The following is a 27,722-nucleotide window of genomic DNA, read 5'->3' on the forward strand; positions in this document are numbered from 1 at the left end:
AAGCCTTGGCCAGGTCGATGAAGACAGCTGCACAGTATTGTCTCTTATCCATGGCGGTTATGATATCGTTTAGGACCTTGAGCGTGGCTGAGGTGCACCCATGACCAGCTCGGAAACCAGATTGCATAGCGGAGGAGGTATGGTGGGATTCGAAATAGCCTATATGGAGGAGGTCAGAGGCCTGAACATGTAGTGCAAGGACAACAACTTCTCCCTCAAGGTGATCAAGACAAAGGAGATGGTTGTGGACAAAAGGAAAAGGAGGACCAAGCACGCCCCCATTCTCATCGACGGGGCTGTAGTGGAGCAGCTTGAGAGCTTCAAGTTCCTTGGTGTCCACATCACCAACAAACTAACATGGTCTAAGCACGCCAAGACAGTCGTGAAGAGGGCAAGACAAAACCTATTCCCCCTCAGGAGACTGAAAAAATTTGGCATGTGTTCTCAGATCCTCAAAAGGTTTTATAGCTGCACCACCGAGAGCATCCTGACCGGTTGCATGACTGCCTGGTATGGCAACTGCTCGGCCTCAGAGGGTAGTGTGTTTGGCCCTGTACATCACCGGGGGCAAAGCTTCCTGCCATCCGGGACCTCTTTACCAGGCGGTGTCAGAGGAAGGCCCTACAAATTGCCAAAGACTCCAGCCACCCTAGTCATGGACTGTTCTCTCTGCTACCGCACGGCAAGCGGTACCGGTGCGCCAAGTCTAGGTCCAAGAGGCTTCTAAACAGCTTCTAATCAAATGGCTACCCAGACTATTTGCAATGCCCCCCCTCCCCCTCTACAATGCTGCTTCTCTTTGTTATTATCTATGCATAGTCACTTTAATAACTCTACCTACATGTACATATTACCTTAATTACCTCGACAACGGTGCCCCCGCACATTGACTCTGTACCGGTACCCCTTGTATATAGCCCCGCTACTGTTATTTACTGCTGTGCTTTAATTAATTTAATGAGTTATTCTTATCGCTTACTTTTTTAAGGTATTTTCTTAAAACTGTGTTGTTGGTTAAGGGCTTGTAAGTAAGCATTTCACTGTATACCTGTTCTATTCAACTCATGTGACTTGATTTGTGGTTGTTAACTTGTGGTTGTTAGCTTGTGGTTGTTAGCTTGTGGTTGTTAGCTTGTGGTTGTTAACTTGTGGTTGTTAGCTTGTGGTTGAAAAGTTGTGATTGTTAACTTGTGATTGTTAACTTGTGGTTGTTAGCTTGCGGTTGTTAGCTTGCGGTTGTTAGCTTGTGGTTGTCTAATAAAACATGGCTCCAATGTTGAACACAGAAACAAACAGTCAGGTTCTGGAGCTGGTTTAGTTCTGAGTAGGGGTTATTGCTAGTTGTGATATACAGCACATCTGGGCTGTGGGGTACATCTGTGTGTTTTTATAAGGCTTGGAAAACATTTTACAAAACAGAGAGAGACAGAGAGCAGGAGCCGAAGGAGAAGAGAGAGAGAGAGAGAGAAAGAGAGAGAGAGAGAGAGAGAGAGACAGAGAGAGAGAGAAACAGAGAGACAGAGAGAGACAGAGACAGAGAGATGGGAAGTCGTCAGAGTTTCCTTAAACAGCTTTCCGGTTTTACTCAGAAATCAGGATTATTATATCTACCCTGAGTGAAAATATAGATGGTAAATGATATGGTTTCTCTCTTTAGATCGAGAGAGTGTATGTGTCAGTATGTGTATGCCACAGCTTTAATAATAGAACGCCCACTGACCCGCCTCCTTGTCCACAGACCATGGCCACTTTTCTGCCCCCTTCAGTCTCTTATGGAGCGTAAGAGGGGGCTTCTTACCCTCTTTAAGGAGGGTTAAGTCTTTCAGCCCCTCCTCACTTCCCATCCTATCACAGTATTATTGGCCCTGTCCTGTTAGGTTGTTTGTGTAGTATGTGTTTGTTCAGAGACAGCATCTTAGATGTGAGGCAGTTGAGGATTCTTGTGGTTTTTTGGGTGTTTTGTAGTGGTCTGACTGTCAAGGGTGAGGGTGTGTGCATGTGCATGTGTTTGCGTGCATGTGTGTGTGTTTGCGTGCATGTGTGTGTGTGCGTGCGTGCGTGTGTTTGCAGGCATTGTGTGCAACAGACTGTTGTGGTTGAGGTTATTGTGCCTGTCAAAGGTTTTGATCAAAGTTAAACAGTCTTTCTCTCTATTTACACTAGAAGCTGTATTTACGTGACTCTCTCTCTCTCCCTCAGGTGCGTCGTTCATGGGCTCGTTTCTGGCCAGCAGTTTGGGCTCTCCCCCGTCTCACCCTGCCTCCCCTTCCTCCCCCTCCTACAGGGGAGGACCTCACTCCAGCGCCTCCCCCATCTGGTTCCCCCACTCACATGAAGGTAAGACACACACTCTCACACACATGCGTGTGTTTCGGGAGCCCCTATATCCCCATCGCCCCCCTCTCTCAGACCAGGGCCCCTCTGGGCTAACCGATCTCCAACGGTCCCCTTCCTGCTACACACACACACACACACACACACACAGGCACGCAGGCACACACACACAGGCACACACACACACACACACACACACACACACACACACACACACACACACACACACACACACACACACACACACACACACACACACACACACACATACACAAACAACTACACATATGTTTTGTGTCTAGGCACGAACACTAGAATGGTTAAGGTTAGGCACGAACCCTAGAATGGTTAAGGTTAGGCATGAACCCTAGAATGGTTAAGGTTAGGCATGAACCCTAGAATGGTTAAGGTTAGGCATGAACCCTAGAATGGTTAAGGTTAGGCATGAACTCTGAATGGTTAAGGTTAGGCATGAACTCTGAATGGTTAAGGTTAGGCATGAACTCTGAATGATTAAGGTTAGGCATGAACTCTGAATGGTTAAGGTTAGGCATGAACTCTGAATGATTAAGGTAAGGGTTAAGGTTTGGAATAGGCTTAAAACTAAAATCTTAAAAACAACTTTCTTTTACTGGATTAAAACTTGAAACGTTTGGAATCAGAGACAGATGCTTATGCCCATTTGCCATTCCTGTCCACAGCGCCCTAGCACCTAGCTGGTCATTATATTCCATCTTTATCAAGGGTGGAAGCCAGGTCACCCGTGATACAAGTCAGTATTTGACACCAATCCATGTCTGAGGACGTCGGGAGATGACGTTGAAACTGGCCACTAAGGGCCACAGTGAGAGCTGTTACCTTCAGGCAGGTTTCGGTTTTGCCAGGGCCTCTGATTCCAAAGGTTGAATGTTTGAAACCAGCGATAGAAAGTTGTTTTTGAGATTTTTGTTTTAAGCCTAGTTCATGTCTAACCTTTAGACTTCGGAGTTAAATACTAAACTTAACCTTAAACACTTTGAAATTTGACGTTTGAGAAACATGGATGAACGTCTAATTCTGACGTGAGACTGTGAGAGCTAGTTGGCTTTTGGATAGGTGCGACATGTCTTCTTTTGGCTGTTAACCGTCTGCGGTCACAAAGAAAGGTTGTTTCAGTTATCTACCAGTCAAGTGTGTGTGTGTGTTTGAAGGTCAGGTGAGCTAAAACAGAATTTGTTTTTTGTATACTTTTGCAAAAATTTCGAACAACCTGTTTTTGCTTTGTCATTATGGGGTTTTGTGTGTAGATTAACGAGGGGAAACATATATTTAATACATTTTAGAATAAGGCTGTAACGTAACAAAATGTGGAAAAAGTCAAGGGGTCTGAATACTTTCCGAATGCACCGCATATAAAAAAGCAACATAACAGTCGGACAAAGAAAAGTGCGAGTTGCTATTTGGATTCAATTGAATTCATCGAAAGAGGGAGGGTTTAAGTGTGAGCGCCAGACAGCGAGAGCGGGAGACATTTTGAAAGAGAGGGAGGAGAAAAAGAGAGCTGGAGAGAGAGCTGGAGAGAGAGCTGGAGAGAGAGCTGGAGAGAGAGAGAGAGCGAGATAGAGAGAGAGCTGGAGAGAGAGAGAGAGAGAGAGAGAGAGAGAGAGAGAGAGAGAGAGAGAGAGAGAGAGAGAGATCGACGTCACCGGCTTTCTAGCCATCGCCTTTCTAGCCATCGCCTCTCCATTTTTCATATTTCCATTTGTTTTGTCTTGTTCCATACGTCACCGGCTTTCTAGCCATTGCCTCTCCATTTTTCATATTTCCATTTGTTTTGTCTTGTTCCATACACACCTGGTTTTCATTCCCTAATCACACTGCATGTATTTAGTCCTCTGTTTCCCTCCATGTCTTTGTGTGAAATTGTTTTATGTTATGTGAGTATTGTCACGCTCCAGACTTTTGTTTATGTTCCGTGTTTTGGGCACATTTATGTACTTTTGTGCTTTCGTTTGGACCGGAATAAAAAGTGCACCTGTTAACTTCTCTGCGCTACGGATCCCTTTTACGGGATCATTTTCCTAAACAACCACTGAATTGCAGGGCGCAAAATATTACTAACAATATTTATAATCCTGCAATCACAAGTGAAATATACCAAAACACAGCTTAGCTTGTTGTTAATCCACCTATCGTGTCAGATTTTGAAAATATGCTTTACAGAGAAAGAAATCCAAGCTTTTGTGAGTGTATCAATCAATGCTAGAACAGTTAGGCTTATATTAGCTTGGTTAGCTTGGTCATGAAAGTCAGAAAAGCAATAAAATGAATCGCTTACCTTTGATAATCTTCAGATGTTTGCACTCACGAGACTCCCAGTTACACAACAAATGTTCTTTTTGTTCGATAAATATTACTTTTATAACAAAAAAACGCCATTTGGATTGCGCGTTATGTTCAGAAAACCAAAGCCTCGTTCCGTTCGACGAAAATTCCAAAAAGTATCCGTAATGGTCGTAGAAACATGTAAAATGTTTTTTATAATCAATCCTCAGGTTGTTTTTAACCTGTCTAGCCCCGGGGTTCCGCTAGCGGAACTCCTCCCACAAATTCACTGAAAAGGCAGAGCGCGAAATTCAAAAAACATTTTTGAGAAATATTTAACTTTCACACATTAACTGCACTCTGCTCTCCTGCACCTGACTTCGCCTCCAGTACACACCCGTAACAGAAGTGAAATATGTCAAAGCCCTTGACCCCAACAATGGCAGGAGAGAGGCCTTTGAAGCACCCTCCCACTGTTCAAAGGACGTTATAATACATTACCCACTGGATGTAATAAATAAGAAGGCCCGAAAAGAGTACACAAAGAAGGTCCTTATGGAAAATCAAGACACACTTTTTGCTGACTATTATAAAAATTGGAACATAAGAAACTTAATCTTCCACACAGACCATCCCCTGGTATGGCACAGTGCTATATTAACATACTACCCCTCTGTTAACCTGTTTGGGCTGCAGGGGCAGTATTGAGTAGCCGGATAAAAGGTGCCCATTTCAAACGGCCTCGTACTCAATTCTTGCTCGTACAATATGCATATTAGTATTACTATTGGATAGAAAACACTCTCTAGTTTCTAAAACCGTTTGAATTATATCTGTGAGTAAAACAGAACTCATTTTGCAGCAAACTTCCTGACAGGAAGTGGAAAATCTGAAATCGATGCTCTGTTCTAGGGCCTGCCTATAAATGTCCTTGATATTTATTAGAATACATGCACTTCATACGTCTTCCACTAGATGTCGACAGGCAGTGAGAGAAGAAATGGAGTGTATAACTTGATCTGGGGTCGAATAAAAGCTCTCGGCATGACGTGTCACCAGTTTCCTGTTTTCTGGAGAGCGCGTGAAGGGACCTGGTTTTGCCTTCTGATAAGCTGTCGTTATAGACAACTAATATCTCCGGCTTTGATTTTATTTGATACATGTGACAATATCATCGTAAAGTATGTTTTTTCAATATAGTTTTATTAGATTATTGAAATTTTTTCGGGACGTTAGGCGTGTTGCGTTGTGTGCCTTTGTTCAGGAAGGAGAGCTTTGCGCCACTTTGCTAGCTTTCCGTGCTAATTGACTGGAGAAGAGGACATTCTAAATCCAAACAACGATTGTTCCCGACAAAGGACCCCTTGTACAACATTCTGATGAAAGATCATCAAAAGTAGGACCCATTTTATGATGCTATTTATGATGCTATTTTATGATGCTAAATCTGCTACCCAGATTTTGGGTACTCTCTCTAAGCTGGATGTCGTAATGAAGTTATTTTTAGAATTCTAACACGGCGATTGCATTAAGAACTAGTGTATCTATCATTTCCTATACAACATGTATTTTTTAGTAACGTTTATGTATAGTTATTTGGTCAGAATAGTTGAGTGCCATAAAAATATCCGCACATTCTGGGAAAAAGATGCTACGTTAGCACAATGTATAACCACTGATTTCAGCTCTAAATATGCACATTTTCGAACAAAACATAAGTGTATGTATAACCTGATGTTATAGGACTGTCATCTGATGAAGCTTATCAAGGTTAGTCAAAAATTATATATCTTTTGCTGGTTTATTCGCTATCGCTAACGTGCCTATTGCTATCGCTAACGTGCCTTGATGAATGAATGCGGTAGTGTGGTAGGCTATTGTAGTAAGTTAATATAATGCTATATTGTGTTTTCGCTGTAAAACACTTAAAAAATCGGAAATATTGGCTGGATTCACAAGATGTTTGTCTTTAATTAGCTATACACCATCGATTTTTCAGCTATACACCAGCTATACAGCTATACACCATCGATGGTAGCTGCAATGTAAAACTGATTTATACCTCAAATATGCACATTTTTCGAACAAAACATAGATTTATTGTATAACATGTTATAAGACTGTCATCTGATGAAGTTGTTTCTTGGTTAGTTTGGTTGGTTCTTGGTTAGTTAGGTTGGCTTTGTGCATGCTACCTGTGCTGTGAAAAATGTCTGTCCTTTTTTGTATTTGGTGGTGAGCTAACATAAATATATGTGGTGTTTTCGCTGTAAAACATTTTAAAAATCGGACATGTTGGCTGGATTCACAAGATATTTATCTTTCATATGCTGTATTGGACTTGTTAATGTGTGAAAGTTAAATATTTCAAAAAAATATATTTTGAATTTCGCGCCCTGCACTTGAAGTGGCTGTTGTCATATGGTGCCCGGCTTCGGGCTTGCAGCCCAAAGAAGTTAAGAGTGGGGGGGGGGGGGGGGGGGGTGTTAGCGATGGGTGGAAACTCAGGATACTAGACAACGAGGACTCTGAGTCAGCCAATATCAACCTGTACAAGTCTGGAACAGTATTGGTACAGGGCAACCCCAAACAGTTTCAGCTGGACTTTCACATAATCAAAGAGATAGCTCAGCAGGAGAAACTCTCTCTTGAGAAAGATACTCCCACCCCGAGCGTGTCAGACCTCTTCATTATACAACCCCACAGACGAGCAACCTCAGGCGGAAAGTCAACCTCCCAGCACAGAGTACTACTCCCTCATTGAAATGAAGGATAAATTCACCCAGCTGGAGGTAAGCTGGAGGTGGAGCTGGAACAGCAGGTGAACACACTCCAGTCAGAACAAAAAATAGTCCAGCTCAACAACACCACAGTCTATTGTGAGAGTGTGTCTCTTACCTTCATGTGAGTGGGGGAACCAGATGGGGGAGGCGCTGGAGTGAGGTCCTCCCCTGTAGGAGGGGGAGGAAGGGGAGGCAGGGTGAGACGGGGGAGAGCCCAAACTGCTGGCCAGAAACGAGCCCATGAACGACGCACCTGAGGGAGAGAGAGAGAGTCACGTAAATACAGCTTCTAGTGTAAATAGAGAGAAAGACTGTTTAACTTTGATCAAAACCTTTGACAGGCACAATAATCCCAACATTATTCCAGAGGAAAAACAATACTGGATGTTTTGGAGTCTGGTAACTCTGAGGAGGATGTTGGAAAAAATATTTTGGGTATTGAGTAGACTGATACCCCATTTCATTGATCCCCAATCCTTAGGTAAAGCTGTACAGTGCAATATGAATGTCAATACACACAATAGGCTGACTGGGGAGGTGATTTCACACAGTCCCAAGAACTACAATGCTAATATTTGCTTAATTATGGCTGCATCCCGCTACCGGGATCGATATGACAGCAGCCAGAGAAAGTGCAGGGCGCCAAATTCAAACAACAGAAATCTCATAATTAAAATTCCTCAAACATACATGTGTTATATCACTTTAAAGGTATTCTTGTTGTTAATCCCACCAAAGTGTCCGATTTCAAATATGCTTTTCAGCGAAAGCACTACAAACGATTATGTTAGGTCACCATCAAACCACAATAAGCACAGCCATTTTTCCAGCGAAAGATAGAAGTCAGAAAAAGCAGAAATAGAGATAAAATGAATCACTAACCTTTGATTATCTTCATCAGATGACACTCATAGGACTTCATGTTACACAATACATGCATGTTTTGTTTGATAAAGTTCATATTTATAACAAAAAATCGGAGTTTATATTGGCGCGTTACATTCACTAGTTCCAAAAACATCAAGTGATTTTGCATAGCCACATCGTTTCAACAGAAATACTCATCATAAATGTAGATGATAATACAAGTTATACACATGGAATTATAGATATACCTCTCCTTAATGCAACCGCTGTGTCAGATTTAAAAAAAACTTTACGTAAAAAGCAAATCATGCAATAATCTGAGACGGAGCTCAGAACAATAGCCAAATTAGCCGCCATGTTGGGGTCAACAGAAACCAGAAAATACATGATAAATGTTTCCTTACCTTTGATGAACTTCATCAGAATGCAGTCCTAGGAATCCCAGGTCCACAATAAATGCGTGATTTGTTCGATAATGTCCGTTATTTATGTCCAATTAGCTACTTTGGTTAGCCCCTTTGGTAAACAATTCCAAAGTCACAAAGCGCCTCCACTATAACGTGACGAAATGTCCAAAAGTTCCGTAACAGTCAGTAGAAACATGTCAAACGATGTACTGAATCAATCTTTAGAATGTTGTTAACCTGTTTGGGCTGCAGGGGCAGTATTGAGTAGCCAGATAAAATGTGCCCATTTCAAACGGCCTCGTACTCAATTCTTGCTCATACAATATGCATATTATTATTACTATTGGATAGAAAACACTCTCTAGTTTCTAAAACCGTTTGAATTATATCTGTGAGTCAAACAGAACTCATTTGGCACAAACTTCCTGACCAGGAAGTGAAAAGTCTGAAATCGAGGCTCTGCTTTTCTTCCTGCCTATACATGGGCATGAAACGTAAGAGTCTACGTGCACTTCATAGACCTTCCCTTGGGTGTCAAGAGGCTGTGAGAGAAGAAATTTCGTGTTTATCTTGGTCTGACGTTGAATACAGGCTCTTTGTATGACGTGTCCCTCATTTCCGGTACTCTGAGGAGCGCGCGCTGGACAGTGGGATTGCCTTCTGTTTAGCTGCCGTTATGGACGACCAATATCTCCGGCTTTGATTTTATTTGATACATGTGACCATATCATCGTAAAGTATGTTTTTTCAATATAGTTTAATCAGATTATTGAAATTTTTTCGGGAGTTTTGCCGTGTTCCGTTCTCTGACTTTGTTGACGATGGAGCGATTCGTGCCACCCGGCTAGCGCGCGTGCTAAATGAAGAGGGAAAGTGTCCGTTCTAATTCCAAACAACGACTGTTCTGGACAAAGGACACCTTGTCCAACATTCTGATGAAAGATCAGCAAAAGTAAGAAACATTTTATGATGCTATTTCATATATCTGTCGTGCATGTGAACTAGTCGTGGGCGGCCAACGTTTGGGTACTCTAGCTATACCGAAGCTGCATATCATAATGAAGTTATTTTTTAGAATTCTAACACTGCGATTTCATTAACCTCTTATGGCTCAAAAATCAGCAGTAAGTATCAGCAGTGGAAAGAGGTGGCCATTTCAAACGGCCTCGTACTCAATTCTTGCTCGTTCAATATGCATATTATTATTACCTTTGGATATAAAACACCTTCTAGTTTCTAAAACAGGTTTAATTATTTCTCTAAGTGAAACATAACTCTTTTTACAGCCCATTTTCTGTAAAAAGTGACATTTCCAAGAAGCTATGTCTCTCTTCAAGATACTCTCTATAAAAGGCCTTGGCACTTAGGACTGTACAAACACGTTACACATCTTCCCCTGGTTGTCATGCGGAAGTGAGAGAAAAAATGACTTGATTATCTCTGTCAGGGACTGAAAAGAACCTCTTTGAGTGATAAGTGCGCACTTTATTTTTTTTTCTGGGCGCGAAGTAGGAACTGGACTACGCTCCTGGAAAACACTCGTTATAGGTGAATATGACCTCCAGCTTCGATTTTCTTTGATACATGTCACAATCTCATCCTAAAGTATGTTTTTTGAATATACTTTAATTATATTATTGAAATTTATTCTGGACTTTAGACGTGATGCGACGCAAGAATTTTGTCAAGACGGAGAGGTTAGCACGGCATGGCCAGTGTGCCATGCTAATTCAACAGGGACATCGTTCGTTCTAGGTCCAAATGAACACGGTTCTGAACAAAGGACCCTTTGGAGAACATTCTGATGGAAAATCAACAAAGATAAGGACCCAATTTGGGATGCTTTTTCATATATCTGTCGAACTGTGCTATCGCTAGCGTTTGACTAGAATCAATGCTGCTGTGTGTTAGCTATTGTAGTAAGCTAATATAACGATATATTGTGTTTTCGCTGTAAAACACTTCAGAAATCGGAAATATTGTCTGTATTCACAAGATCTTTCTCTTTCATTAGCTATCCACCATATATTTTTCTGAAATCTTTTCTGATGTGAAATTAGTAGTTGACGTTGGTGTCTGTTTTCTCTGGCTACTGCCGTGCGATTTCTGACTGTAGCTATGATGGTGGCTAAGATGGTAGCAGTAATGTAAAACTGATTTATAGCTAAAATATTCAACTTTTTCGAACAAAACATAGATTTATTGTGTAACATGTTATAGGACTGTCATCTGAGGGAGTTTTTTCTAGGTTATTTAGGTTAGTTCTAGGTTAGTTAGGTTGGCTTTGCATGCTAGCTGCATGCTAGCTGCATGCTACCGGTGCTGTGAAAAATATCTGTCTCTCTTTTTGTATTTGGTGGTGAGCTAACATGAATATATGTGGTGTTTTCGCTGTAAAACATTTAAAGAATCTGAAATATTGTCTGTATTCACAAGATCTTTCTCTTTCATTAGCTATCCACCATATATTTCTCTGAAATGTTTTCTGATGTGTAATAAGGTAGTTGACGTTGGTGTCTGTATTTTCTCTGGCTACTCCCGTGCGATTTCTTACTGTAGCTATGATGGTAGCAGTAATGTAAAACTGATTTATAGCTAAAATATGCATTTTTTTTGAACAAAACATAGATTTATTGTGTAACATGTTATAGGACTGTCATCTGAGGTAGTTTTTTCTAGGTTATTTAGGTTGGTTTTAGGTTAGTTAGGTTGGCTTGTGCATGCTACTTCATCCTACTTGTGCTGTGAAAAATGTCTGTCCTCTTTTTTATTTGGTGGTGAGCTAACATAAATATATGTGGTGTTTTCTCTGTAAAACATTTAAAAAATCGGACATGTTGGCTGGATTGACAAGATGTTTATCTTTCAAATGCTGTATTGGACTTGTTAATGTGTGAAAGTTAAATATTTTACAAAAATAGATTTTGAATTTCGCGCCCTGCACTTGCAGTGGCTGTTGTCATATTAAGCCCGGTGTCGGGCTTGCAGCCTGAAGAAGTTTTTAAGAACTAATGGATCTATCATTTCCTATACAACATGTATTTTTTAGTTATGTTTATGAATAGCTATTTGGTCAGAATATGTGTGTCAGAAAAAGTGTCAGGAAAAATCCGGACGTAGTGGGGAAAAGTAGCTAAGTTAGCACACGGTGTAACCATTGATTTCAGCTCTAAATATGCACATTTTCGAACAAAACATAAGTGTATGTATAACCTGATGTTATAGGACTGTCATCTGAGGAAGAAAATCAAGGTTAGTCAAAAATTATATATCTTTTGCTTGTTTGTTACGATCGCTTACTTTTGCTACTGGGAAATGGCTTGTCTTTCTGGCTATTGTGCTAAGCTAATATAACGCTATATTGTGTTTTCGCTGTAAAACACTTGATAAATCGGAAATATTGTCTGGAAACACAAGATGCCTGTCTTTCAATTGCTGTACACTATGTATTTTTCAGAAATGTTTTATGATGAGTAATTAGGTATTTGACGTTGGTGTCTGTAATTATTCTGTCTGCTTTCGGTGCAACTTCTGATTGTAGCTGCAATGTAAACTATGATTTATACCTGAAATATGCACATTTTTCGAACAAAACATAGATTTATTGAATAACATGTTATAAGACTGTCATCTGATGAAGTTGTTTCTTGGTTAGTTTGGTTGGTTCTTGGTTAGTTAGATTGGCTTTGTGCATGCTACCTGTGCTGTGAAAAATGTCTGTCCTCTTTTGTATTTGGTGGTGAGCTAACATAAATATACGTAGTGTTTTCGCTGTAAAACATTTAAAAAATCGGACATGTTGGCTGGATTCACAAGATGTGTACCTTTCATATGCTGTATTGGACTTGTTAATGTGTGAAAGTTAAATATTTAAAAACAATATATTTTGAATTTCGCGCCCTCCACTTGAGCTGGCTGTTGTCATAAGTGTACCGACGTCGGGCTGCAGCCATAAGAAGTTAACATACATCTTGAATAACGTTCCAACCGGAGAATTAGATTGACTTCAGAAGAGCGGTGGAACGGACGTCCTCCTCATGTGAAGGCGCATGGTGAATGCGTGATCAGCTCGTGGCAGTGATTACTCATTCCTGTCTCCTTCGGCCCCCCTTCACATTAGAGTCATCAGACAAAACTCATCCATATCTCGCTGTAATTTCATTGAGAGCTTGGTTGAAAATCTGCCACCTCAGAATAAATTCAAACAGGAAGTGGAACTTCTCAGGCTTTTGCCTGCCATATGAGTTCTGTTATACTCACAGACATAATTCAAACAGTTTTAGAAACTTTAGATTGTTTTCTATCCAATACTAATAATAATATGCATATATTAGCAACTGGGACTGAGGAGCAGGCCGTTTAATATGGGCACCTCTGTGCACCTTTCATCCAAGCTACTCAATACTGCCCCTGCAGCCATAAGAAGTTAAACTCTTCACAATTGTGTTCTGTGGATATCACCGAGTAGACTGATACCCCATTTCATTGCTTCACATTCCAACCTTGTTTAACATTATCTAGTCTAAATATGGCATGATTCCACCAATTGTAACCTTCTGCATCACTTTCAAAGAGGTACTTTTATTTTGAAGGCAAACGGCAAATTCCACTATTGTGCCTAATCCTTGTTGTGGCTAGCTTCACAACACATAACCCGGTCCGTTTGAGCCTCATGAAGCTAGCTGGCTGCTTATAACATTAGCTTTGGGCACAGGGTTTAGTAGTTAGCTAGCTATTTCTTTTCATGAAGTTCAATTTCAATAGGCGAACAACAAGTGGCTACCTAGCTAATACTTACTCAAGGATTCCTAAATCATTGCTAAGAATAATGAAAATGACTGCAGTTAATACTGGTCATTGTTTTCAGGCTGGTTATATTGGTGCTAGCTAGGTACCAAGATAAAGCTAGCTAGCTACCCCAGAAGTTGCGGTCCAACACAACATTCTACAATTAAACTGTGTTATTTGACGTGTCAAATTAAAAGCTTATTTAACGTGTCAAATAGTGTTATTTGACGTATATCTTTTTTGACATGCAAAGAACCAAATGGCTTTCCATAATAGAGAACCCATGCAGAGAGAACCTACATCCAGACGACAGCACCACCAGCCACATCCACACCCCCACCCCAACCAATCAACACCCCCCCAAGTCAACCATGCCCACACCCCATTTAGGCCCCCTAAGCTCAGACCTATGCCCCTCCCGCCCATCCCATGACCCCCAATCCCACAAAGAGGGCCTCAACGTGGAAGTCACACATACACCCAGGACGTGAGCAGGCAAACAGGCCACACACAAAACCTTCACTATCTCATCCTGGAATATCCAATGCCTGTTATCTGTCTTTGGCCTAAAGACCAGGAACCTGGACTTCACCAAAGAAATCAGAAATACAGACATTGTCATCCTACAAGAAATGAAAAAGGAAATGATCTCAACAGAGAAAAAAGTCCTCCTATGTGCTACCTAAATCCCCTCACTAGAATCCCCATTCTTGGGAAAATTGGAAAGAACTAAACAAACAACAACACAAAGAGTTATCTATCCAAAACGGAGATGTATGCATAAACCACTTCTCCAATCTTTTTGGTCCTATAACAAAAAACAAACAGCAGAAACATAAACATGATCAAGTACAAATCTTAGAATCAACTATTAAAGACTACAAGAACACACTGGATTCTCCAATTACATTGAATGAACTACAGGACAAAATACAAACCCTCCAACCCAAAAAGGCCTGTGGTGTTGATGGTATCCTCAATGAAATGATAAAATATACAGCCCACAAATTCTAATATGCTATACTTAAAATATTTAACATCATCCTTAGCTCTGGCATCTTCACCAATATTTGGAACCAACGACTGATCACCCCAAGCCACAAAAGTGGAGACAAATTTGACCCCAATATCTACTGTGGGATATGCGTCAACAGCAAACTTAGGAAAATCCTCTGCATTAACATTAACAGCAGACTTCTACATTTCCTCAGTGAAAACAATGTACTGAGCAAATGTCAAATTGGCTTTTTACCAAATTACCGTACAACAGACCACGTATTCACCCTGCACACCCTAATTGACAAACATAAAAAAACTAAACAAAGGCAATGTCTTCTCATGCTTTGTTGACTTCAAAAAAACTTTTGACTCAATTTGGCATGAGGCTCTGCTTTAGAAATTGATGGAAAGTGGCGTTGGGTGAAACATATACAACATTACAAATTCCATGTACACAAACAGGTTAAAATTGGTAAAAACACACACATTTCTTTCCACAGGGCCGTGGGGTGAAACAGGGATGCAGCTTAAGCCCCACCCCCTTCAACATATATATCAACGAATTGGCGAAGGCACTGGAACAGCCTGCAACACCTGGCCTCACCCTACTGGATTCTGAAGTCAAATGTCTACTGTTTGACTATGATCTGGTGCTTCTGTCCCCAACCAAGGAGGGCCTACAACAGCACCTAGATCATCTGAACAGATTCTGTCAGACCTGGTTCCTGACAGTAAATCTCAGTAAGACAAAAATGATGGTGTTCCAAAAAAAGGTCCAGTTGCCAGGACCACAAATACAAATTCCATCTAAACACTGTTGCCCTAGAGCACACAAAAAAACAACACATACCTCGGCATAAACATCAGCGCCACAGGTAACTTCCACAAAGCTGTGAACGATCTGAGAGACAAGGCACGAAGGGCCTTCTATGCCATCAAAAGGAACATCAAATTTGACATACCAATTCGTTTCTGGCTAAAAAATAATTGAATCAGTTATAGAACCCATTGATACCCGCTAATGATCAAAATCCAGAAAAGAGCAGTTAAATTTTACAACCAGCTAAAAGGAAGCGATTCCCAAACCTTCCATAACAAGCCCTCGCCTACAGAGAGATGAACCTGGAGAAGAGTTCCCTAAGCAAGCTTGTTTGACCCTAAACAGAGAGTACACAGTGGCAGAATACCTGACCACTGTGATTCACCCAAACTTTAGGAAAGCTTTGACTATGTACAGACTCAGTGAGCATAGCCTTGCTATTGAGAAAGGTCGTCATAGGCAGACATGGCTCTCAAGAGAATAAAGGCTATGTGCACACTGCCCACAAAATGAGGTGGAAACTGAGCTGCACTTCCTGACTTCCTGCCAAATGTATGACCATATTAGAGACACATATTTCCTTCAGATTGCACAGATCCACAAAGAATTCTTAAACAAACCCAATTTTGATAAACTCCCATATCTATTGGGTGAAATACCATAGAGTGCAATCACAGCAGCAAAATATGTGATATGTTGCCACAAGAACAATTTGCACATAATATGACATTTGAAACATCATTATTCTTTTGGAACTTGTGTGAGTGTAATATTTACTGTTAATTGTTATTGTTTATTTTACTTTAGTTTATTTTCTACTTGCTTTGGCAATGTTAGCATATGTTTCCCATAACAATAAAGCCCGTCAATTGAATTGAATTGAGAGAGAGAGACCATCGAGACAGAGAGACAGCGACAGAGAGAGAGAGAGGGGAGAAAAAGAGAGAGAGAGAGAGAGAGAGAGAGGAGAGAGAGGAGATATAGAGAGAGAGAGAGAGGGAGAGAGAGGGGGAGCGGGAGAGAGGAGAAAAAGAGAGAGAGCAGAGAGAGAGGGGTGAGTAAAAGAGAGCAATTTAATCTCTGTGTGGCTCACCTTTGAAGTATGTGTGTGTGTGTGTGTGTGTGTGTGTGTGTGTGAACAAGTACACACACACACACACACACACACACACACACACACACACACACACACACACACACACACACACACACACACACACAAACAACAAATTATTGTTTTGAAGAATCCAAGCCAGGGAGCCCCAGTAGGCAGACTGCCATCTGGCCTCAGTCCAGAGAGTGGAGCACAGCTAGCACAGAGAGGAGAGCCTGGACACTACACTACATACACACACACTAAAACACCATGCTCGCTCCACACACACTCTCAGTCAAACACCTGTCCTTGTCCCCACAGATTATAGTTTTTATTGGCAGAGTTCTCAAACTGTTCTGGCTGGTACCATGTCTCCATTTCTCTCCCTCTCTCATTCCCTCACCCTCTCTCTTCCCCCCATCTCTCATTCACCCCTCTCTCTCTCTTCCCCATCTCTCATTCTCCCCTCTCTCTCTTCCCCCATCTCTCATTCTCCCTCTCTCTCTCTCTTCCCCATCTCTCATTCTCCCCCCCCCTCTCCTCCAGCTCTCATTCTCCCCCTCTTTCTCTTACCCCATCTCTCATTCTCCCCCTCTCTTTCTCTTCCCCCCTCTCTCATTCTCCCCCTCTCTCTCTTCCCCCTCTCTCATTCTCCCCCTCTCTCTCTCTTCCCCCCTCTCTCATTCTCCTCCTCTCTCTTTTCCCCCCTCTCTCATTCTCCCCCCCTCTCTCTTCCCCCCTCTCTCATTCTCCCCCTCTCGCTCTCTTCCCCCATTCTCCCCCTCTCTCTCTCTTCCCCCTCTCACTCTCCTCTCTCTTTCTCTTCCCCCTCTCTCATTCTCCCCCCCTCTCTCTCGTCCCCCCTCTCTCATTCTCCCCCTCTCTCTCTCCCCCCCTCTCTCATTCTCCCCCTCTCTCTCTCTCTTCCCCCTCTCTCATTCTCCCCCCCTCTCTCTCTTCCCCATCTCTCATTCTCCCCCCTCTCTTCCCCCCATCTCTCATTCGCCCCTCTCTCTCTTCCCCCATCTCTCATTCTCCCCCTCTCTCTCTCTTCCCCCCTCTCTCATTCTCCCCCTCTCTCTCTCTTCCCCCGTCTCTCATTCTCCCCCCCTCTCTCTCTTCCCCATCTCTCATTCCCCCCCTCTCTCCTCCATCTCTCATTCTCCCCCTCTCTCTCTCTTCCCCCATCTCTCATTCTCCCCTCTCTCTATTCCCCCATCTCTCATTCTCCCCCTCTCTCTCTCTTCCCCATCTCTCATTCTCCCCCTCTCTCTCTTTTCCCCATCTCTCATTCTCCTCCATCTCTCATTCTCCCCCTCTTTCTCTTACCACATCTTCTCCCACTTTCTTTTCCCTCCTTCCCTCTCTCTCCTCTCCCCCCCTCTCTCCCCCTCTCTCACTCTTTTCTCTCTCTCTATCTCCCCCTCTCTCCCCCATCTCTACTCTCTCCCCCTATCTCTCCCTCTCTCCTCTCTCTGTCCCCCTTTTCTCCCCACTCTCTCTCTTTCTCTCGCTCTGCCCCCCCCCCCTCCCCTCAATTACATTTCAATTTCAATTTTGGGGACTTTATTGGCATGGGAAGCATATGTTTACATTGCCAAAGCAAGTGAAATAGATAATAAACATGAAATAAACTATTTAAAAAATGTACAGTACACATTACTCTCACAAATGTTTGTTATAGAATGAAGACATTTCAAATGTCATATTATAATTAAAGTACAAAAGGGAAAATAAATTAACATAAATATGGGTTGTATTTACAATGGTGTGTTTGTTCTGGCAACAGGTCACAAATCTTGCTGCTGTTATGGCATACTGTGATATTTCACCCAATAGATAGGGAATTATTCAAAATTGGGTTTGTTTTAGAATTCTTTGTGGATCTGTGTAATCTGAAGGAAATAAGTGTCTCTAATATGGCCCTACATTTGGCAGGAGGTTAGGAAGGGCAGCATTTTGTGGACAGTGTGCGCATAGCCTGTCTTCTCTTGAGAGCCAGGTCTGCCTACGGCAGCCTTTCTCAATAGCAAGGCTATTGCTCACTGAGTCTGTACATAGTCAAATCTTTCCTTAAACTTGGGTCAGTCACAGTGGTCAGGTATTCTGCTACTGTGTGCTAACTGTTTAGGGCCAAAGAGCATTCTAGTCTGCTCAGTTTTTTTTGTTAATTCTTTCCAATATGTCAAGTAATTATCTTTTTGTTTTCTCATGATTTGGTTGGGTCTAATTGTGTTGCTGTTCTGGGGCTATGTTCACAAACACAAACAGACCCCACAGAGCCCCAGGACCAGCTTGCTGAGGGGACTCTTCTCCAGGTTCATCTCTCTGTAGGTGATGGCTTTGGTCTCTCTCTCTCTCCTCTCTGTTTATCACCATTAGTTTGTGATTGCCTCTAGATGGCTGATGGAGCCTTTTGGGTAATTGTTGCCATTTAGATTCAATGGTTGTTAAAACACACACACACACATACACTGAGTGGGACCAGCATGTTGGTGGTTTTGTGCATCTGAGGAATGTGGAGGATGTGTTTTATGGAGTGCTGTTTACTTTGGCCACCACCATTAAACTTTTAACTGTTGCCAATTAACCAGCTGGGAAACCAACTGTGAGAGGGCACATATATACACACACACGCACGTACGCACGCACGCACGCACGCACGCACACACACACACACACACACACACACACACACACACACACACATATATATACACACCATGTGTGTTTGTGCGTGTGTACATGTTTGCATGTGTTTGATGTGTGTGTATGTCTGGTTTGTGTGTTGTGTCTGCTGCATGGTGACAGAAATGTTTGGTTTACACATAAATATCCCCCACCCCCTGCTGAGGCCTCCGCTATCCCAGGATACAGTTCAATGTCCTTGGAGGCAAGGAGTTTAGTGGACCGGTCATTTACCTCCCGCTGACCCCCTGGAAAGAACTGTGTGTGTGTGTGAAAAGGATGGGTTGAAATGTATGGAACGCCATTTGGATCTTTGCGAGTCAAAAAGGATACACGTCAAATAAGCTTGTTGACCAAGCAGAACCTGAATAAGACTGCACGTCACATAGTCATTTAACACGTTCGTATATTTTTTACGTAGTTATTACACATTGAGTACATTGTCACTCATACTTCAAATGTCACAACGATTCACCGTATGCTATGATGCTGGTAAAGTTTTGTCTCACGCACCTACCGCTGCCGCACGAGCACAGACACACTTCCCCAAGCTCTGGACAGTGCTGGTCATAAAAAAAGCTAGCTAGCTGATGGATGCAAACAATGTTCTTTCCCAAAAACATAGCAAAATGACATAATCTGTTTCAGTAGCTATAGTTAGCCAGATAACTATCTAGCTACAGTTGAAGTCGGAAGTTTGCATACACCTTAGCCAAATACATTTAAACTCAGTTTTCCACAATTCCTGACATTTAATCCTAGTAAGAATTCCCTGTTTTAGGTTAGTTAGGATCACCACTTTATTTTAAGAATGGGAAATGTCAGAATAATAGTAGAGAGAATGATTTATTTCAGCTTTAATTTCTTTCATCACATTCCCAGTGGGTCAGAAGTTTACATACACTCAATTAGTATTTGGTAGCATTGCCTTTAAATTTTTTAACTTGGGTCAAACATTTTGGGTAGCCTTCCACAAGCTTCCCATAATAAGTTGGGTGAATTTTGGCCCATTCCTCCTGACAGAGCTGGTGTAACTGAGTCAGGTTTGTAGGCCTCCTTGCTCACACACACTTTTTCAGTTCTGCCCACAAATTTTCTATAGGGTTGAGGTCAGGGTTTTGTGATGGCCACTCCAATACCTTGACTTTGTTGTCCTTAAGCCATTTTGCCATAACTTTGGAAGTATGCTTGGGGTCATTGTCCATTTGGAAGACCCATTTGCGACCAAGCTTTAACTTCCTGACTGATGTCTTGAGATGTTGCTTCAATAAATCCACATAATTTTCCTTCCTCATGATGCCATCTATTTTGTGAACTGCACCAGTCCCTCCTGCAGCAAAGCACCCCTACAACATGATGCTGCCACCCCTGTGCTTCACGGTTGGGATTGCAAGCCTCCCCCTTTTTCCTCCAAAAATAACGATGGTCATTATGGCCTTACAGTTCTATTTTTGTTTCATCAGACCAGAGTAAATTTCTCCAGAAAATACGATCTTTGTCCCCATGTGCAGTTGCAAACCGTAGTCTGGCTTTTTTATGGCGGTTTCGGAGCAGTGGCTTCTTCCTTGCTGAGTGGCCTTTCAGGTTATGTCGATATAGGACTCGTTTTACTGTGGATATAGATACTTTTGTACCTGTTTCCTCCAGCATCTTCACAAGGTCCTCTGCTGTTGTTCTGGGATTGATTTGCACTTTTCACACCAAAGTACGTTCTTCTCTAGGAGACAGAACGCGTCTCCTTCCTGAGCGGTATGATGGCGGCGTGGTCCCATGGTGTTTATACTTGCGTACTATTGTTTGCACAGATGAACGTGGTACCTTCAGGCATTTGTAAATTGCTCCCAAGGATGAACCAGACTTGTGGAGGTCTACAATTTCTTTCTGAGGTCTTGGCTGATTTCTTTTGAATTTCCCATGACGTCAAGCAAAGAGGCACTGAGTTTGAAGGTAGGCCTTGAAATACATCCACAGGTACACCTCCATTTGACTCAAATTATGTCAATTAGCCTATCAGAAGCTTCTAAAGCCATGACATTTTCTGGAATTTTCCAAGCTGTTTAAAGGCACAGTCAACTTAGTGTATGTAAACTTCTGACCCACTGGAATTGTGATACAGTGAATTATAAGTGAAATAATCTGTCTGTAAACAATTGTTGGAAAAATGACTTGTGTCATGCACAAAGTAGATGTCCTAACCGACTTGCCAAGACTATAGTTTGTTAACAAGAAATTTGTGGAATGGTTGAAAAACAAGTTTTAATGATTCCAACCTAAATGTATGTAAACTTCCGACTTCAACTGTAGGTGCCATCATCTAAAATACCCTTAATTTATAAGACAGTTCTTATTTGATTAACGGTAGTCGGACCCACCTATGTGAAGCTAGCCACAATAAGGATTAGCGACAATAAGGATTAGCCACAATAGTGGAATTTACAGTTCGCCTGCAAAATAAAAGTCTGTTATTGACAGTAAAGCAAATGAATACAAATAGTGGAATTATGCCATAATTTAACGAATCATGCTAAACGAGGTTGGAATGTTGTTATATTAATTCAATAAAATATAATAATTTGTTAATTTGACAAAATCTGTTGAAATCACACTGGATGTATTATACTTTAGAATTGCATTGGGGCCATACTTATTTCACTGTACAGCCTTACCTATGGATGGTGGATCAATGACATGGGGTATCAGTCTACTCAGTTACAGTGGCTTGTGAAAGTATTCACCCCCCTTGGCATTTTTCCTATTTTGTTGCCTTACAACCTGGAATTAAAATATATTTTTGGGGGGGTTGTATCATTTGATTTACACAACATGTCTACCACTTTGAAGGTGCAAAATATTTTTTATTGTGAAACAAACAAGAAATATCACCAAAAAACTGGGAACCTGAGCGTGCATAACTATTCCCCCCCCCCCCCCCCCCCCCCAAGTCAATACTTTGTAGAGCCACCTTTTGCAGCAATTACAGCTGCAAGTCTCTTGGGGTATGTCTCTATAAGCTTGGCACATCTAGCCACTGGGATTTTTGCCCTTTCTTCAAGGCAAAACTGCTCCAGCTCCTTCAAGTTGGATGGGTTCCCCTGGTGTACAGCAATCTTTAAGTCATACCACGGATTCTTAATTGGATTGAGGTTTGGGCTTTGACTAGGCCATTCCAAGACACTTAAATGTTTCCCCTTAAACCATTCGAGTGTTGCTTTAGCAGTATGCTTAGGGTCATTGTCCTGAAGGAAGGTGAACCTCTGTCCCAGTGTCTCAAATTTCTGGAAGACTGAAACAGGTTTCCCTCAAGAATTTCCCTATATTTAGCTCCATCTCTCATTTCTTCAATTCTGACCAGTTTCCCAGGCCCTGCCGATGAAAAACATCCCCACAGCATGATGCTTCATTGTGAATGGTGTTCTCGGGGTGATGAGAGGTGTTGGGTGTGCGCCAGAAATAGTGTTTTCCTTGATGGCCAAAAAGCTCAATTTTAGTCTCTTCTGACCAGAGTACCATCTTCCATATGTTTGGGGAGTCTCTCACATGCCTTTTGGCGAACACCAAATGTGTTTACTTATTTGTTTCTTTAACTTCTTTGGGCTGCAAGCCCGACGTCGGTACACTTATGAAAACAGCCAGCTCAAGTGCAGGGCGCGAAATTCAAAATATATTTTTTTGAAATATTTAACTTTCACACATTAACAAGTCCAATACAGCATTTGAAAGATAAACATCTTGTGAATCCAGCCAACATGTCCGATTGTTAAAATGTTTTACAGCGAAAACACCACGTATATTTATGTTAGCTCACCACCAAATACAAAAAAGGACAGACATTTTTCACAGCACAGGTAGCATGCACAAAACCAACCTAACTAACCAAGAACCAACCAAACTAACCAAGAAACAACTTCATCAGATGACAGTCTTATAACATGTTATTCAATAAATCTATGTTTTGTTCGAAAAATGTGCATATTTGAGCTATAAATCAGTTTTACATTGCAGCTACCATCACAGCTACCGTCAGAAATAGCACCGAAGCAGCCAGAGTAATTACAGACACCAACGTCAAATACCTAAATACTCATCATAAAACATTTCTGGAAAATACATGGTGTACAGCAAATGAAAGACAGGCATCTTGTGATTCCAGCCAATATTTCCGATTTCTTAAGTGTTTTACAGCGAAAACACAATATAGCATTATATTAGCTTACCACAATAGCCAGAAACACAAGCCATTTACCAGCAGCAAAAGTTAGCGATCGTAACAAACCAGCAAAAGATATATAATTTTTGACTAACCTTGATAAGCTTCATCAGATGACAGTCCTATAACATCAGGTTATACATACACTAATGTTTTGTTCGAAAATGTGCATATTTAGAGCTGAAATCAGTGGTTATACATTGTGCTAACGTAGCATCTTTTTCCCACAACGTCCGGATATTTTTCTGACACTCACATATTCTGACCAAATAACTATTCATAAACATTACTAAAAAATACATGTTGTATAGGAAATGATAGATACACTAGTTCTTAATGCAATCGCCATGTTAGAATTCTAAAAATAACTTCATTACGATATGCAGTTTACGTTATGGCGAGAGCGTGCCCAAAATCTGGGCGCAAACTACTAGTTCACATGTTCGACAGATATATGAAATAGCATCATAAAATGGGTCCTACTTTTGATGATCTTCCATCAGAATGTTGTACAAGGGGTCCTTTGTCCAGAACAATCGTTGTTTGGATTTAGAATGTCCTCTTCTCCAGTCAATTAGCACAGAAAGCTAGCAAAGTGGCGCGAAGCTCTCCTTCCTGAACATACGCAGACAAAGCAACACGCCTAACGTCCCGAAAAAATTTCAATAATCTAATAAAACTATATTGAAAAAACATACTTTACGATGATATTGTCACATTTATCAAATAAAATCAAAGCCGGAGATATTAGTCGTCTATAACGACAGCTTTACAGAAGGCAATACCAGGTCACTTCTCGCGCGCTCCAGAAAACAGGAAATTGGGGTCACGTCATGCCAAGAGCTTTTATTCGACCTCAGATCATGTTATACACTCCATTTCTTCTCTCACTGCCTGTCGACATCTAGTGGAAGGTGTATGAAGTGCATGTATACTGATATATATGAAGCCCATTTATAGGCAGGCCCTAGAACAGAGCATCGATTTCAGATTTTCCACTTCCTGTCAGGAAGTTTGCTGCAAAATGAGTTCTGTTTTACTCACAGATATAATTCAAACGGTTTTAGAAACTAGAGAGTGTTTTCTATCCAATAGTAATAATAATATGCATATTGTACGAGCAAGAATTGAGTACGAGGCCGTTTAAATTGGGCACGATTTTCCCCCAAAGTGAAAACAGCGCCCTCTGTCCTCAACAGGTTAAGCAATGGCTTTTTTTCTGGCCACTCTTCCGTAAAGCCTAGCTATGTGGAGTGTACGGCTTAAAGTGGTCTATTGTCACGATCGCTGTCGTCATGGAAATGACCGGACCAAGGTGCAGCATGGTACATTTCTTTTTATCTATAAATGTCGCCAACAAAACAAAGAATAAGGAAACGACCGTGAAGCTTACTTCAGCTATCATGCCACTAACAAGGTCTAGAGCGCAGAGCAGAGTACTGGAAGTTTAGAGCGCAGAGCAAGCACCACTTGTCCTGGCTGGATACCCACTTTGGCCCAACACGTTCGGAGCGCAGGCACAGGATGCACCGGAGACACCGTGCGCAGAGCCGGCGCAGGATGCCCTGGACTGAAGAGGCGCACCGGAGACCAGGAGTGCTGTGCTGGCACAATCCGTCCTGGTTGGATGCCCACTCTAGCCCGGCCGATGCGGGGAGCTGGAATATAGCGCACCGGGCTGTGAACACGCACTGGAGACACCGTGCGCTTCACCGCAAAACACGGTGCCTGACCAGTACCACGCTCCCTACCGTGAGCACGGGGAGTTAGTTCCGCCAACCTACCCGTGTGCCCCCCAAATTTTTTGAGGGGGAGTGGCCTCCCGGTCTTCCTTGCCATCCGTGACCCTGTGTAACGCTGGTCCCCTTTTCTCTCTGCTTCCACCTTCCTCGCTGCCTCTGCCTGCTTCCACGGCAGGCTCTCGTGTCCTGACATCATCTCCTCCCAGGTCCATGATGTCCTCCACTCTGTCTGCCCCTCCTTACCACGCTGTTTGGTCCGCTTGTGGTGGGTAGTTCTGTCACGATCGCTGTCGTCGTGGCAATGACCGGACCAAGGGGCAGCATGGTGAGCGTACATTTATTTTTATTTATAAATGTCGCCAACAAAACAAAGAATAAGGAAACGACCGTGAAGCTTACTTCGGCTATCATGCCACTAACAAAGACAACTACCCACAAATACCAAAGGAAAAAAGGCTGCCTAAGTATGATTTCCAATCAGAGACAACGATAGACAGCTGTCCCTGATTGAGAACCATACCAGGCCAAAACATGGAGCTTTGCAGCTCCTTCAGGGTTATCTTTGGTCACTTTGTTGCCTCTCTGATTAATGCCCTCCTTGCCTGGTCTGTGAGTTTTGGTGGGCGGCCCTCTCTTGGCAGGTTTGTTGTGATGTCATATTCTTTCCATTAAAAAATTAGATTTAATGGTGCTCCGTGGGCTGTTCAAAGTTTTTGATATTTTTTTATAACCCTACCCTGATCTGTACTTCTCCACAACTTCGCCCTGACCTGTTTGGAGAGCTCCTTGGTCTTCATGGTGCTGCTTGCTTGGTGGTGCCCCTTGCTTAGTGGTGTTGCAGACTCTGGGGCCTTTCAGAACAGGTGTATATATACTGAGATCATGTGACAGATCATGTGACACTTAGATTGCACACAGGTGGACTTTATTTAATTAATTATGTGACTTCGGGAGGTGGTTGGTTGTCACAGATCTTATTTAGGGGCTTCAGGACTGGACTACAGGATTGTTTTGCTATCACAGACTGCAACATGTTCCGGGATTCTTCCGATGGCATTGAGGAGTACACAACATCAGTCACTAGCTTTATCAATAAGTGCATCGAGGACGTCGTCCCCACAGTGACTGTATGTACATACCCCGACCAAAAGCCATGGATTACAGGCAACATTTGCACTGAGCTAAAGGGTAGAGCTGCCGCTTTCAAGGTGCGAGACTCTAACCTGGAAATTTACAAGAAATCCTGCTATGCCCTGCGATGAACCATCAAACAGGCAAAGCGTCAATACAGGGCTAAGATTGAATCATACTACAGCGGCTCCGATGCTCCTCTTATGTGGCAGGGCTTGCAAACTATTACAGACTACAAAGGGAAGCACAGCCACGAGTTGCCCAGTGACACAAGCCTACCAGACTTGCACAAGAAACCACTAGCCTACTAAACCACTTCTATGCTCGCTTCGAGGCAAGCAACACTGAGGCATGCATGAGAGCATCAGCTGTTCCGGACAACTGTGTGATCACGCTCTCCGTAGCCGACGTGAGTAAGACCTTTAAACAGGTCAACATACACAAGGCTGCGGGGCCAGACGGATTACCAGGACGTGTGCTCCGGGCATGTGCTGACCAACTGGCAGGTGTCTTCACTGACATTTTCAACATGTCCCTGATTGAGTCTGTAATACCAACATGTTTCAAGCAGACCACCATAATCTCTGTGCCCAAGAACACAAAGGCAACCTGCCTAAATGACTACAGACCCGTACCACTCACGTCCGTAGCCATGAAGTGCTTTGAAAGGTTGGTAATGGCTCACATCAACACCATTACCCCAGAAACCCTAGACCCACTCCAATTTGCATACCGCCCAAACAGATCCACAGATGATGCAATCTCTATTGCACTCCACACAATAGTCCTTTCCCACCTGGACAAAATGAACACTTATGTGAGAATGCTATTCATTGACTACAGCTCAGCGTTCAGCACCATAGTACCCTCAAAGCTCATCACTAAGCTCAGGATCCTGGGACTAAACACATCCCTCTGCAACTGGATCCTGGACTTCCTGACGGGCCGCCCCCAGGTGGTGAGGGTAGTTAGCAACACATCTGCCACGCTGATCCTCAACACTGGAGCTCCCCAAGGGTGCGTGCTCAGTCCCCTCCTGTACTCCCTGTTCACCCATGACTGCATGGCCAGGTACGACTCCAACACCATCATTAAGTTTGCAGACGACACAACAGTGGTAGGCCTGATCACCGACAACGACGAGACAGTTTATAGGGAGGAGGTCAGAGACCTGGCCGGGTGGTGCCAGAATAACAACCTATCCCTCAACGTGACTAAGGAGATTATTGTGGACGACAGGAAAAGGAGGACCGAGCACGCCTCCATTCTCATCGACGGGGCTGTAGTGGAGCAGGTTGAGAGCTTCAAGTTCCTTGGTCTCCACATCAACAACAAACTAGAATGGTCCAAACACACCGAGACAGTCGTGAAGAGGGCACAACAAAGCCTATTCCCCCTCAGGAAACTAAAAAGATTTGGCATGAGTCCTGAGATCCTCAAAAGGTTCTACAGCTGCAACATCGAGAGCATCCTGACTGGTTGCATCACTGCCTGGTACGGCAATTGCTCGGCCTCTGACCGCAAGGCACTACAGAGGGTAGTGCGTACGGCCCACT

At 42.6% G+C, this 27,722-nt stretch overlaps 1 protein-coding gene across 1 annotated transcript in view; it reads left to right on the top strand.

Moving 5' to 3' along the window:
• Positions 1-1,772: 1,772 nt before the first annotated feature.
• The window catches only part of LOC120045996 (BAH and coiled-coil domain-containing protein 1-like), a 63,802-nt gene continuing 37,852 nt past the window's right edge, over positions 1,773-27,722 (top strand). Inside the window, exons 1-2 of the mRNA XM_038990913.1 lie at positions 1,773-1,779; positions 2,200-2,337. Of these exons, the coding sequence (XP_038846841.1) occupies positions 1,773-1,779; positions 2,200-2,337 (145 nt within the window). The remainder of the gene's footprint in view (positions 1,780-2,199; positions 2,338-27,722) is intronic.

The sequence above is a fragment of the Salvelinus namaycush genome, chromosome 4 (assembly GCF_016432855.1).
Source record: "Salvelinus namaycush isolate Seneca chromosome 4, SaNama_1.0, whole genome shotgun sequence".
NCBI classification, from domain to species: Eukaryota; Metazoa; Chordata; class Actinopteri; order Salmoniformes; family Salmonidae; genus Salvelinus; species Salvelinus namaycush.